The 15504-nt window shown below is 35.2% G+C and overlaps 1 protein-coding gene across 4 annotated transcripts in view; it reads left to right on the top strand.

The window, feature by feature from the left end:
- The window catches only part of IFT74 (intraflagellar transport 74), a 128033-nt gene extending 114336 nt beyond the window's left edge, over positions 1-13697 (top strand). For 3 of the 4 annotated variants that reach the window (XM_025359144.1, XM_025359145.1, XM_025359143.1), the window contains exons 17-20: positions 3397-3560; positions 4143-4268; positions 8413-8473; positions 10383-10698. In XM_025359144.1, coding sequence (XP_025214929.1) covers positions 3397-3560; positions 4143-4268; positions 8413-8473; positions 10383-10501 — 470 coding nt within the window. In that variant the 3' untranslated portion in view covers positions 10502-10698. Of the gene's footprint in view, positions 1-3396; positions 3561-4142; positions 4269-8412; positions 8474-9762 lie in introns of all 4 variants that reach the window. The other variant, XM_025359146.1, reaches the window with a different exon arrangement.
- Positions 13698-15504: the final 1807 nt, after the last annotated feature.

Genomic DNA, 15504 nt, shown 5'->3' with positions numbered 1-15504 from the left:
GAATCATCAGAGGTCACGAGTTCGAGACCTGGTTGACCAACATGGTGAAACCCCATCACTACTAAAAATACAAAATTAGCTGGGTGTGGTGGCGCATGCCTGTAATCCCAGCTACTCAGGAGGCTGAGGCAGAAGAATCACTTGGAGCCAGGAGGTGGAGGTTGCAGTGAGCCGAGATCGTGCCATCGCACTCCAGCCTGGGCGGCAGAGCAAAACTCTGTCTCAAAAAAGAAAAAAAAAAGGAGTCATTATGTATTCTCCAGAGATGTACAGTGGAAAAAAAAAAAAGAAAACTGACTTCAATGGAGATAAAAATCCAGTTTAATGCTATGATAAAGATTTTGCTGGAAATTTTTCTTAGTAAAGGTGAAAGTCATTGATAATGACTTTAATTTCATTTACTACATTGTTTTCATTTTAACTTCAACCAACCGTATAATTTTTTCTTTCTTTCCCTAAAACCATCCTCCAACTCAATAAGTTTTTTGTATCTTGAAAGCACCATGAGAGGTTTATAATATTCTTGTTTGCCTTTCAGATATAATGGATTTAGTGTACTCTGTGTTTTATTTTTATTATTATTATTATTTTTAATGGAGCAATCACTTCTTGGGGGAAGGGTGAAGAAAACCTAGATATTATAATGGCCCTTCACAGGTCACTGTACCTAAAGGGCTACACACTACATCGGTGATTAAAAATTTCAAGGGAAGCCAGGCGCGGTGGCTCACGCCTGTAATCCCAGCACTTTGGGAGGCTGAGACGGGCGGATCACGAGGTCAGGAGATCGAGACCATCCTGGCTAACAGGGTGAAACCCCGTCTCTACTAAAATACAAAAAAAATTAGCCGGGCGTGGTGGCGGGCACCTGTAGTCCCAGCTACTCGGGAGGCTGAGGCAGGAGAATGGCGTGAACCCGGGAGACGGAGCTTGCAGTGAGCCGAGATCGCACCACTGCACTCCAGCCTGGGCGACAGAGCGAGACTCTGTCTCAAAAAAAAAAAAAAAAAAAAAAATTTCAGGGGAGTGAGGTGATTGGGGGAAATAAGTCTGTAAACGGCTTCTTAGGGAGTCAATAATGTAAGAAAAAGGTTGAGAAACACTGATGTACTGCATGGGCAAAGAGGCAAGGGATTTATCAGCAATAGTTTTTATTTATATTTTTTGAAAGGAAACTCCAGAGAGTAAACAAATGTGCTGATGACAGACTATCTTAGAAACACTTCCCCAGGTCAAAGTGGTTCCTTCTGAGATTTTGCTACTGTGTACACACTGCTTGGTAAACTTTGCAACTTCACAGCATATCAGAAGGAACTAGACTGCATCCTCTTCCTGTCTCTTCCCTTGGAGTAGCATTTAGCTTTTCTCTGGGGACCTGTTGTTAAAGGAAGATAAACTTTACCCTATACCAACCATTTTCTCCTTTTATCAAGAAAAATCCATTTGTATGATTCTTAAATGTATTTCCCTGGTATATATTCAAATTAAACTTGCAATTAGATTTATATCAGTATTTACTCCAAATAGTCAAAGTATCTACAGGCTAAAAACAGTTCCTATTTAGAGCGTTAAAATAGCATAAGCCTTAGTCACTTGTTCAGCTCTTTGGTTCTCATAACTATTTCTAACCCTGGTAGCGATAAGAATCCAACAAAACAAAACTCTTTGCAACAACATTTAAGTCTTGCTATATAGATATTTATATTTATGTGTACATATACATATATATTTTTAAATAGTGTATGTCGCTATGGTTGACTTTTAAAACTCTTAAAGGGGTAAAAGGAAATATTGAAGAAATCCTGGCTTAATTACACAAACTTTAAAAATTTTGGTTGGATAACAGTCTCTTTTCTTAAATCAGTGACTTTTGAAGCATTGTTTTTTACTCTTCAAATTCATTCATATTCATTTACTATTCAGTATGCTGAACTTCTGTTACTGGCCCAAAGGTACTAGACTTTCTTACCTCTAGACTTTGCACATGCTGATTGTTTTTGCTGGAACACTTTTACCTTCCTCTTTGTGTGATATTTATAAACCTTAAGCCTTTAATTGAAAGACATATCTTTAGAGAGCTCTCTTGATCCCTGCTACATGCTTTTATGGCACCCTGTACTACTCTTTTCTTATTTATCCAGTTTATTGTAAATACTTATTTGCCTGCTTCTACCTCTAAGTTACAGCTCCCTGAGTGAAAACCATGTCTCTGTTGATTTCTATTATATCCTCAGCACCTGGCATATAGTAGATGCTTGGTGTTTTTCAATGGAAGAATGAGACACACACAGGTATCCTCATTATTCATAGATTTCATTAGGGAATCAACTTAACCTGATGTGTATTAGCCACAACTGTCTCCATGCTAACAAACATGTGAATTTGCCTTCTCACTTTATACTTTGTATCTCCCAAATAAATACTTGGAGCATTTTTGTGATCATTTGTGGACATGGGCAGACTCGTGAAAAATTTCAACAGTCTGACATGCACATTGCCAACAGAAGTTGAAAAAGGCAACACTCTGCCTTCTTATATCAGTTCTCATACTATAAACAGGTTTCCTTTTTGCAGTATATTTAGTGTCATTTTTTTTGCATTTTTGTGCTTTCTGTTGGTGATCATGCCGTTTAAAATGGCCCCAAACAAAGTGCTGATGTGCTAAGTGTTCCTAAGCACAAAGGCTGTGATGTGGCTTGTGGAGAAAACGTGTGATAGGTAAACTTAATTCAGGCATAAGTTACAGTGCTGTTGGCTGTGAGGTCAGTGTTAGTGAATCTACAACCTATAGTAAATAAGATGTCTTTAAACAGAAACACACATAAGGCAAGATCATATATTGGCTAATTGACTAAAATTTGACTAAAGGCTCACAGAACTTAACCCTGTATTTCCCTTAGGAGCAATAGTTCAATATTTGCTAGCTCATTGTTCACAATAACTTCATAGACATAACTACCACAGATAGTAAGAGTTGATTATATGTGCAATTATAAAATTGTGCTCAAATATATATATAATGTTATTTAACTTGGTTTTTTCCCTACGTAACTGTCTGTGTCATGCTCCTATTAAAAATAATGTGTCTTTATCTCATAATATAGATTGTATTACTAAGCAAGAAAAAAACTTACGTGTTTGTTAGCATGGAGACAGTTGTGGCTAATATGCATCAGGTTAACTTGATTCCCTAATATATTGGTTACCTGAAATTGGTTACTGAGGGGATGAGTTTTTTTTTTTTCTTAATTTATATTAACTCACTTGTTACAGTGAACAGATATTTCTTTTACAGATATTCTTGTAAAACATGATTTTTAATAGTTGCATTACATTTCCTTCTGTTGAAAGGAATAAAATTTTGATTAATTATCACCTTAAATTCTTATGTTTCAGACAGTCAACGTCTGCAGTTGGATCTGCAGAAAATGGAGCTTCTAGAAAGTAAGATGACTGAAGAACAGCATTCTCTAAAAAGCAAAATTAAGCAAATGACAACTGATCTGGAGACATATAATGATTTGCCAGCTTTAAAATCATCAGGTGAAGAAAAGAAAAAGGTAAACGTTAACCAAGTCTTACAGAATTACAATTCAGATTTTTTTTTTTCTTGATCAAATGTAATGTATTTGTGGTATATTAGGATTTGTGGTATAATAGGATTTGTTATTTTAAGTTGATTATTTTATATGTATAAGCTGAGAAAAAATAAAAATGTTTACATATGTAGTTGGAATTTAGAGTGACTTAAAGTTTTAAAGAAAAGCAAAAATTGAAAAGCAAGGTATAAGCTGCTACTTAATACAGAGCATTTCAGCGAATATGAGCTTTGTTAAATGCAGATTAGATTATGACTCTATCCTACCTGAAACTTGTCAGTGGCTTTCCATTGCTATTTACATTAATTTAGACTTAATTTGGTAGGGTCGGGAGAGATAATGACAGCATTAATAGAGTTATTAATACAGATAATGTTAACATAGCTTATAGTTCAAAGGATATTTTTACAAAGAGGTTTTAGAGTAGTTATAGCCTTGATACAATTTTACCAGAATATAGTTATTGAAATTAAGTTAAATATGCTTTATGCTGGCTTACTACATATTTTCTATAACCTGTCACTTCTATTTGGATCTTTCTAGAAATTACATCAGGAGAGAATGATCTTATCAACCCGCAGAAATGCCTTTAAGAAAATAATGGAGAAGCTAAACATAGAACATGAGGCACTAAAAACACAATTGCAAGAAAATGAGACACATTCTCAGGTAAAAAATGTTTTAAATGACTTTGAAATTCTCTTAGTCTATATTTTCACCCCAAAACCAATCTTTTTTTATTTTAAAATTTGCTTTATATACCTTCTATATTTTCTGACTTTTAAGACAGCCAGATTCTGCACAGTCTTCATTCAGAATGAATGGATTCCTGCTTTCTTACCTTCTATAAACCTATATTGAAAGCCAACTCTGTTAAATACTGTCTTTGGCACAGCTATTAAGATATATGGGATAGTATCTTTTAAAAATCTTGAAAGTGAAACATTACTAATGCAGAAGCTAAAAATCCATAAAAATCACAAATAAAATAAATTATAATGACTAGTACCCCATCACCCAGAAGAGAGAATGCTTATTGTTGCTGTAGTGTGGGTTCTTTTAGTCGATGGATAGATAGGTAGATAGAGAGATAGATAGATAGACAGATAGATAGATATGTGTATACACATATTTATGCATATACTTAGGTACACATTTATTTCTAAGCATTTATAGAAATTGCACCATATTGTACATATCATTTAGGAGCTTGTTTTTCACGATTAACTGTACATCATAAGTACTTTCCCTTGTCAATATATATATTGACTTTTAAAAAATATTAATAGCTTAATGATATTCCAGTACATGGATGTAGCACAATATATTGAACCAATTCCCTTTCATTGGATATTTAGGTAATTTCTAGTTTTAAAACCATTGAAATAATGCTATAAAGAGCAATCCAGGTATCCTTGAACTTCTTAATTCATATCTCCAATTATTTACATAGGATACATAGATATATAAACCTATAGCCCCCTTTTCATATCACTCATCTTGCTGATAACTACTTGAACAGTGTGTGAGGTCTAGATTGAGAGCTGAGACTGGACAGAGACAATGTCTACCTCGTTTATTCCTTGCACTGTGCTGTTGGTTGGCACATAGTAGGTGCTCAGCAATTATTTGTTGAATGATTGAATGAAGCATTATGTGTCATATACAAAGTCAACAACTATGGTCTGAAAAAGATTGATCATTCTCATATCTAATTAGTCTATGCTAGAAATTTGCACACGTGGTTTAAAATGCTAAATGCATTAAAAATTCGCTCTTTGGCCAGGCGCAGTGGCTCACGCCTGTAATCTTAGCACTTTAGGAGGCTGAGACGGACGGATCATGAGGTCAGGAGATAGAGACCATCCTGGCTAACACGATGAAACCCCATCTCTACTAAAAATACAAAAAATTAGCCGAGAGTGGTGGCGGACGCCTATAGTACCAGCTACTCTGGAGGCTGAGGCAGAGGAGTGACTTGAACCCGAGAGGCAGAAGTTGCAGTGAGCTGAGATCACGCCACTGCACTCCAGCCTGGGCGACAACGAGACTCCGTCTCAAAAAAAAAAAAAAAAAAAAAAAAATCCCCCGTTTTCTTCATATAGTTACGTGATCATGATAGAGAAAAATAAAAACAATGTCATTTGATTTTCCACTACCTAGGTACAACCATTTTGTTAACATTTTAGTGCTCTATCCTTGTAGTCTTTTTGTCCTTACATATATCCATATTGTTTTTACAAAAAGTGAAATCATGCTATTCATACAGTCTTTCAACATTCTCTTAACTTTTTTCAGCCTTTTTTTTTTTTTTTTTAACAGAGTCTTACTCTGTTGCCCAGGGTGGAATGTGGTGACATAATTGTAACTCACTGCAACCTTGAGCTGCTGGACTCAACAGATCTTCCTGCCTCAGCCACCCAAGTAGCTAGGACTACAGGCACAGACCACCATGCCCAGCTAATTTTTGTTATTTTTTATAGAGACAGGGTCTTGCTGTATTGTCCTGGCTAGACTTGAACTTGTGGCCTCAAGCAGTCCTCCTGCCTCAGCCTCCCAAAGTGCTGGGATTGCAGGCCTGAGCCACTGTGCTCAGCTTTTTTTTTCTTTTTGAGATGGAGTTTTGCTCTTGTCACCCAGGCTGGAGTGCAATGGTGCAATCTTGGCTCACTGCAACCTCTGCCTCCTGGGTTCAAGCGATTTTCCTGCCTCAGCCTCCCAAGTAGCTGGGATTACAGGTGCCTGCCACCACGCCTGGCATTTTTTTTTTGTATTTTTAGTAGAGACAGGGTTTCACTGTGTTGGCCAGGCTGGTCTCGAACTCCTGACCTCAGGTGATAGGCCTGCCTCGGCCTCCCAAAGTGCTGGGATTACAGGTGTGAGCCACCACACCCAGCCTTTGGTGACATTTCTATAGTATTAGCTATTTCATTGTATGGATGTACTATTTGAAAACAAAATATACCTTACATTCTTTTTGAAAAGGGTAGAATCTCATGAAAGCTTACTACAACTACTAAAAGGTTAGAAATCACTAGTTTACATAATTCAAATTTACCAGTTATTCTGTTCTACTTCATACACAAACCTAGATATAGACTTATCAGTGACAAAATTTTCTCAGGTTGTTTAGAGTGAGGATGAGTGCTGGGGAAGAAACAAGACAAAGTTTGTGAGGCCATTGTCTTCAGTGGTTCTTAGAAAAAAATACTGATACTTCTTATGGAATATTAGCCCTCCTCATTCACTGAATAGATGATTTAAGATGGAAAGCATTTGACAAACACCATTTCTTAGAGCCAGTAAGTGGTTACCTTGTTTATCCCTACATTAAGTGCTAATTGTATTCTTAACTCCATGTAGTGATAACTGGAAATCACAACATAAGCCACAATTTTAATCCTTCTCTGTGTTATTTGTCATCTTTTGTGAATCCCAACTGATTAAATCAAATCCTGATCTTCCTGTCTTTCACAACTATTTTCTTGAAAACTGGCTTTTGGCATCTATGAAGAATTTTATGTAACAGATTATTTAAATAAGTTAGGGAAAAACAGATTTTCAAAATGAATTTTTCTTTCTTGATATCCTTGGAGGTTTAAAGGAAAGTCAATAATATAGAGGTATAATGTAAAAGGAATTTGACCATCTGACATAGCATTGCTTTTATACCATTCCTGTAGCACTTAACAGGTCTGATGCATTATAAGAAGGCCACCTGTTTGTATTAAACAATGACAAAAAAGTCTGGTACTTGACTTTGCTGAAGGTTATTAGAGATTTACTGCCAGAAACTGCTGACTGCTTCCTTAAGTCCATCTTAACTTCAAGGTCCTGTCTGGGGGAGATTGATGTGATTTAGTAATACCAGCTTACAGCACATACAGTTCACATAATTAATGAGCTATGATTCATTCTAATATCTAGATTTATCTCTTTGGAGGAAACAATGAGATGGATGCTACATCAAGGCTGAATTTGCGCCCTGAAAATTATTTTAACATGAGGGTAGAAGGAAACATTTCCACTGCTGCTTCAATTATTGTATTTTTAAACTAATCATTACTTCTTTGAAATGTCCAGACGGAACATTATTTTAGCATTTGAATTTTCAAATGGTCCTTTGCTTTGGAAAAAACTATGTGCATCTTAAAAAAGAAAGACCATAACCCAGAGTTACGAGGTTAATTAAATCAGAAAAACAATTTAATTCTATAACAGTAAAATTGTCTTCTGAGGAAGCAACCATCAATATAATATCCACATTAGCTTCCTGTTGATGCAGAAATTATTGTAACAGTGCCAGCTTTTTACCAGCTCTCTTATAATCTTCACACTGCAGCTCTGCTCTTATCACAGCTTGTGGAATTAGACAGGAAATTTAGCCCTGGAAATAAGGAAGTTTCTCCTATATGGCTGAACCTTTGACAGTGTTTGAATATATATTATATTTGTGGCATTAGACTTCCAGATTTCAAGAAGAGATTCCCATCGTGTCCCATTTTTCTTTTAAAAGTTTTTTTAGGGAAAGGAAAATCATAAATTGTCTTTTAGTTGGCATGCTCATTGGTATAATAAACATTTAAAATATTTTATAATTAAAATATGTAGGGTAAAACATGTTATAGAATTCATCACTGTATTAATGTATTTACTATTATTTAATCTTTTTTTCTACCATGGCTTTATCTCAATAAAATGCAAGTTGGTAAGATTTAAAGTTGGAGTGATTTTTTTTGTCTTATCCTCTTAGAAAGACATATAGTTGTTTTAAATATGCATACTAGTTAATATTTTTCTTTTATGTTTTTAGCTTACAAATTTGGAAAGAAAGTGGCAACACCATGAGCAAAATAATTTTGTGATGAAAGAATGTATCCTTTAAAAAGCTGAAAATGGGGCCGGGCACGGTGGCTCATGCTTATAATCCCAGCACTTTGGGAGGCCGGGGGGGTGGGGGGTGGACCACAAGGTCAGGAGATCGAGACCACCCTAGCTAACACGGTGAAACCCCATCTCTACTAAAAATACAAAAAAATTAGCCGGGCGTGGTGGCAGGTGCCTGTAATCCCTGCTACTCGGGAGCCTGAGGCAGGAGAATGGCATGAACCTGGGAGGCGGAGCTTGCAGTGAGCCAAGATCATGCCACTGCACTCCATCCTGAACAACAGAGCAAGACTCCATTTCAAAAAAAAAAAAAAAAGCTAAAAATGAAGTTGACTGAGTTAGTTATTTTTTTCTAGGAATTTTTTTAAAGATTCAAATTTAGTTCAACACATACTTATTAAATACCAAATATGTACAAAACACTGAGCTAAATTAAATGAATATGACTGTTTCAATTCTACAGTAGTTAAGAGGTGTGTGTGTGTGTGTGTGTGCCCTAAAGTAATAGCAGATTTTGGGAATTGCCAAAAAAAGAGTACAAAGACTTAATGTAGCATAGTGATTAAGTGCCCAGATTTTGGAGTCGGGAGATCCAATTTTAAATGTTAACTCTACTGCTTATAAGTTACAAACTTTGTACAATTTAATCTGTTCAAGCCAGCACTGTATCATCTCTTAAGATTCAGTTTTCCAGGATCACAGGGCTTGGGTAAAGTTAAACATTATCAGTAAATCTTCTGATAAACATGGCAAGAATTTCTTTTTTGTTTAGAGACGGGAGTCTCACCAACTTAGCCAGGCTGGTCTCAAACTCCTAGGCTCAATCCCTCCTCGGCCTGCTCAAGTGCTGGGATTCGAGACATGAGCCACTGCTCTTGGCCCCAGAATTGTATCATCTCTGAAATCTCTAAAATATAGTTAATATTTCCTTCTCAGTGTTGTTGGGAGAATTATATATAACCATATAGTAAAACATATATTATATATGTATACAATATATAGTTGCTTGTTTATAATGTTCTACCTTGAATATCTGGGCAGCAAAGAGAGGTAGACTAAGTAAGATCCTGAGAAGTTTGACTTCCAAGCTCATCCCTGTTTCAGTTAATTCAACTCCATTTTATGTCTACAAAGATGATACTTATGTCTCATCTTACTGTTTACTTTTAGTTTGATTATAGGAGGCAGTAAGCAGCTGTTGAGAACATGTATTGTGGAGTTGTAACAAATATTTCCTTAAAAGTTGTTTCCTATTCCCTTCTTTGACCCATTCAAGGGTGTCTGCCTGGAGAAGTAGATCCTGACTCAGTGGCAGCATAGGTTCTCCCCTAGGGTGGTGCTGAACTTCAGCTCAGAAGCAGCCTGGACCCCAACTTACCTCCAGATAAAGTGTTTTCCGTGCTCTGTTGCCAGTGTTAGTGCAACTTAGTTTAAAAATAGAAGACTTGTTCACAGTATGCTCTAAGTCTAGCAGTGGAGTTTTGTGCAACATAAAGTAGGTGATTTTGGAGAAGAGTGAAGTCTAGAAATTTGCCTTATATTATTTGTGGTACCCTAGAGAACATGGTGTGTGTATATGTGTATGTATGTTTGAATATGGGAACTAGTTCGTTGAATGTTAGGTTGTTCTAAGACCAAAATTAGATTAAAAATGCGTAACATATTAAGTATTAAAAAGTGTTTATATTGTATATGAATTTTTTGCAATAAGTTTAACTTGGCATTTTAGGTTTTAATCGATACTTAATCTGTTAAAATAATGTACTGTATTTTAAAGTATTCTTATTGTGCTTTTTTGTACCATCTTAAATATGAAAAATATCAGTATTTAGTTCCTTTCTCAGCCACAATTCGATTTTTATTGACATTGTTTTCCCCCTTAATTCATGTAATTAGTCATAGCAACCAAGAGTCAAGAGAGTGATTACCGGCCAATTATGAAAAATGTGACCAAGCAGATTGCAGAATACAATAAAACCATCGTGGATGCTTTACATAGCACTAGCGGAAACTGAGTTTAAGTCAACTGAAAGTCTCTAAGGAAGTATCCTCTTGCTGCTAAACTTGGTACAAGTTGACTACAAAAAAAAAAAAAAGCTTACCTTTGGAGTTTACCTAAAATTCCTGAATGTTATAATTTTTGTGGCCTCTTTTAAAAATGATATTTTAAAATAGTCAATAGTTCAGTAAATGGTTTGCATGTTAAAAAATATCATCTTCTTTTCTTTTTATGATATTTGTATTTGAACCAAGAGATAAAGAAACTAAAAGTGACCATTGAAATTTATTTAGCTGGTATAATCCATCTATGGCAACAGATAAGATAAACTTTTCTTATATCAACTCTAGGACGGATGCATGGAGTATGATTCTGATTTAGCACCTATATCAACATTGTCAATTTTTACTTCTGGAAAAAAATCGTAAGATCAGAAGGGAGATTTTTAGCTTTGAACCTTACTTCTCAAATAGGTTATACTTGATGTGTATTAGACCATATAATGTCACAGATAAATATATAACGCATATTCTTTATATTCCAGTTATACCTGAAGATTTGGAATTAGAAACTTTTAATCTTTGCAATTCTTAAAATATTTTTTCATATATATATTCTTGGAAGAACATTAGGTAAAAAACTACATTTACAGTGGGCTGTTTGGGACTATGGCTACTGCTGTTCATTGCCACCCTGCAGTATGAGTTTATTCTCTTATACTATTAGGAGGACTTAAGTAGATTAATTTATAAGCATTAGCCAGAATATTTGGGAAAAAAAGCTAGAAGAGGTAGGATTGGGAGAGAGGCATAGAGTCTGGAAGACATTATAGTAACTGTAGATGTATCTTCTCTTACTGTGCAGGAATGAGTCACGTTGGCCAGCATAAAATATTACTTAAAACTATCCTATTTTTGCTCTGATATCATGTTCACTAAGTAACTCTACTTTTCAGTATTTCTGAAACAACACATTGATTTCTTAAAAAAAAAAAAAACAGCTTTATTGAGATATTATTTACATACCTTAAAATTTACTCATATATGTTGATTTTTTAAAATAAATATTTATAATGGTAAATTATTCAAATTCAGTTTATACACATTTAAATAAAGGAGTAAGCATTGTTGAGCTCGCTTAACTCTGGATTACTAATATGGCTGAAGATCCTGGACAATCTATTCATTAAGGTGGCATTCATAAAATGTGTTCCACAAATCCTGAGCATCTCGTTATTAATAGTGTTATGCCTCCAAAGGATTCATGGGCAAAGAAGTTTGGGAAACATTGTCTGAAACAAAGGTGAATTATTTTATTTTTTCTTGACTGCTTATAACCCTTAATATGCTAATGTATAATAAGCTCAAGAAGAATATATACTGTAAAGCATTTCCCGGAGATCGTTGTCCATAAAACCCTTACTTTCACAGAGCCTAGGTCACATGAGATGTGTCATTCCAAGAAATAGACTTTGTACACCAAATAGACTTCATACACTAAAATAATTTCATCTACTTAAGTCCTTTGGGTGGCTCTTTGGCCTTTTTCGGATAATCCCTGAGTATATCTCTTTTTAGCCACCCTCAGATGTTTTATGCTGTGATTCTGTGGAGTTTTCTATTGGAAATTGGTAGCAGAAAGTGCTTATTAAATTTCACAAGGGAAAAGAACTCTCTTAGCAGTTAAAGAGAGTGAAATCTTAAATTCAGTAGATGAAACAAGTAATAGAGTTTGATGACAGTTTGCCCAGGCCTTTGTTCACTCATAAAATATTACTGTAATTTGGTGATTAGGTGCCTTTATGAATATACGTGACTGCTGAAAAATGTTCATCTTTTATACAGTAACAACCAGAGGTATGATCGAGCATAGAGTTTAGGCAAGAGAACTGACTACTACGGTCTCTTAATCACATCGATTGTACTTAGTGGATACTTCCAAGTAGGAAGGGAATCTGGAATACATGTTTGTGGATGGGTAATCTTTGTTTTCCTCATTTGAAAGCAAATTTAAATGCCTTTACTTTTTCCTTAGTTTTTTTTTTTTTTTTTTAATTTCTACTTAAGTGTTCTTGACATTTTACTGTACCCTTTTAAACTAATAACCAACTTAGTAATTTTTACTATTAGTAATAAGGGTTTTTATCTGAGTGGTGGGATTATGGGTGACTGTAATCTTCCTTGGTCTTTTTGGTATTTTCAAAATTGTCTATGATGTACATATAATACTTAGAAATGCAATAAAATTCAAATAAAGTACTATATACAGTTACTACTTTAACTCGTGAAAAGGATGTAGTAAAAACTCTTCAGTCCTTGACGCTAAGGAGAACTGAACCAATCTTTATGCAGAAAGAAAGTAGGAGGAAAATTGGCCTGTCCATTAAATATATGTGTTTGCATTATAACAATGGGAAATTTGGGAGGAAGAAAATTTCTTGACAAAAAGCAAGGCTTTCAATTTCCATCCTAAATTATTCATATATAATATTGGTGGGGGGGGGGAATAATTGAGCAGGATTTCTTTAAATTAAAACATGTTTTATCTGAGGGAAATTCTCACTAATGTCTCTTCCTTCCTCTCAGCCTTTCCACAAATCCAACAAGAATATTCTCTTTACTGGGATAGAACTGGAGGCTAATAGCTGCATGAACTGGCTCTTCCTGAGTCAGTCATATTACTCAGGGGGTTCCATTCATGCTAAAATAACACCTTGTAAGTCACGTGGAAAGAAGCTGCAGACTGAACAAACAAGCTGAGCAGTTCTGCTAGTGAAGATCAACATGGGAAAGTTAGCAAGTCTTTGTTTTTCCCATCCTTATCCTTTATCAGTAAATAAACATGAGTTCTTGATATTCTTTTTCCTGTAGAGTCCCTCATTTGGACAATACTGTAGTCTCATTTTAAGGTACAAAATTCAGTGCATGCTTGGGGGATTACAGCATGGAGTCATGATATTCACACCAGAGATGAAAGGCCAGTTAGTAGTAGCTCCAGGGGTTTTTGCTGTCCCCTTGCTCAGTTTCTCTAGATTTCTTTCCTTTTGCTATACAACTGCAGTGTAAACAACCTTAGGGAAATTGTAATGTTTAGACTTAAAGTAAGAAGAAATAAAGATGGACCACTAGAGAACTGTAGTAATCTATTTTTAAATTGATATTGTGTCTCATTTTTATATACGTTTTAAAATAAAAGTAGATTATGTCTTAAAATTGCAGGTTTACTGTTTGATAATTGAAAAACATTTTTAAAAAGACAATTTTTAATGCAAAGGTAGATAATTTAGGAAGACAGATAAATAAAATGAAGGAAATAAGTTACCTGTGATCTCACCAGTCCTTTTAGATATGCGTCTATATTTATGTCACACATATCTGTTTTATTTGTGTATTTATGCACCTTTAAAATTATATTGTTTTTAATTTTACATTTGCTGTTTATAATTTAGCACACATTTTTCCATGTCATTATATACTCTTGTACAACATGTTAAATTGTTGCATATTATTTCATTGTGCAAAACTTTCAAAAACAAATCCTACATTATCGAATGAGATTTATGATATAGAGGTTACATGTAAGTTTTAGATCAGATAGCTGGAAATGTGAATCCCAGCTTCACCACTAATTTGTTATAAGACCTTGGAAAGTTAGTCTCAGAATTCCAGTTTTTTCGTCTACAAATGGAATAATAATGCTTAACTCATAAGATTGGTTCGAAGAGTATGCAGAACCCAAGACGTCTGACACAAATCGTCCTGGGAAAGGTGTCATTATTAGCAGTGTGCACAAGTGATTGTTTCCCTGCATTGTCACCAACACTGGTGTTATCCAGGCTGACAGTGCACTACCTCATTTGTTTTACTTAAAAAAAACTGCCACATTACTGCAATTAGAAGCTATATTTTAATTTGCAGGATATGTTTTTGTATCAAAAATTACAAAAAAGTCTGATTCTTAAAAATCCCTTTAAAAATATTCATTATAGCTTTGTAATATACATCGAAAGCAAATTTTTAGAATATATTAGATCATACTTTGCTGCCTCAATATTTTTCCTCATAATGTATGGTAATAAATTGCTGCTCTGAAAACCTGACTGCATAACTTTAAGAGAAATAGGAATAACCTGTGTAGGAATAGTCTACTCAGTAACGAAGGCTGTATTGTTTGTTCATTGTATCCTCCTGCAAGTCAAGTGGTTGCACATAAAGAACAAGTATGTCGGCCGGGCGCAGTGGCTCACGCTTCTAATCCCAGCACTTTGGGAGGCCGAGGCAGGCGGATCACGAGGTCAGGAGATCGAGACCATCCTGGCTAACACAGTGAAACCCCATCTCTACTAAAAATACAAAAAATTAGCCAGGCCTGTAGTCCCAGATACTCGGGAGTCTGAGGCAGGAGAATGGCGTGAACCCAGGAGGCGGAGCTTGCAATGAGCCGAGGTGGCACCACTGCCCTCCAGCCTGGGTGACAGAGCGAGACTCCATCTCAGAAAAAAAAAAAGTATGTCACAGGATAGAAAAGACATACTCATTTATGTATTGGGGAGTCCAATATACAAGAGGGTTTGGAGAAAGCATGAGTCAGAAGTTGAGTTGTCTAGTACCTAAAAAAAGGCTCAGACACACTACAGAAAGCTTTCTACAAGAGAAAAAAACTAAAATGAGGTTTTCAAAATTGTTTTATTTCAAAATATTTTGTAAAACAGTATTCTTAACCTGATAGCAGTATGGTAATACCATGTAAGAAAGGCAGACTTAATCAATTAAAATTACTTTTGGCAGAGGGTGAAGAGAGAACTATTGTTAAATTGGCCATTTAAGATTAGAAGACAATAGCTGAGCTAACTAACCAAACTGAAATATTATCTCATTCTCTTTGTTATCATTTTCAGTAGATAAGCTCACTCTAATAGAGGAAGTCCAGACTGACATGAAGGTGAAAATATTTGTTCAAGTCCATAAGCTCAATCTGATTTTTTTTACTAAAGGAAAATATAGTTCATTGTTAAAAGCA

The sequence above is a fragment of the Theropithecus gelada genome, chromosome 15 (assembly GCF_003255815.1).
Source record: "Theropithecus gelada isolate Dixy chromosome 15, Tgel_1.0, whole genome shotgun sequence".
NCBI classification, from domain to species: Eukaryota; Metazoa; Chordata; class Mammalia; order Primates; family Cercopithecidae; genus Theropithecus; species Theropithecus gelada.
The sequence above is the reverse complement of the archived record's forward strand: the minus strand, read 5'-3'. Positions and strand labels throughout refer to the sequence as shown.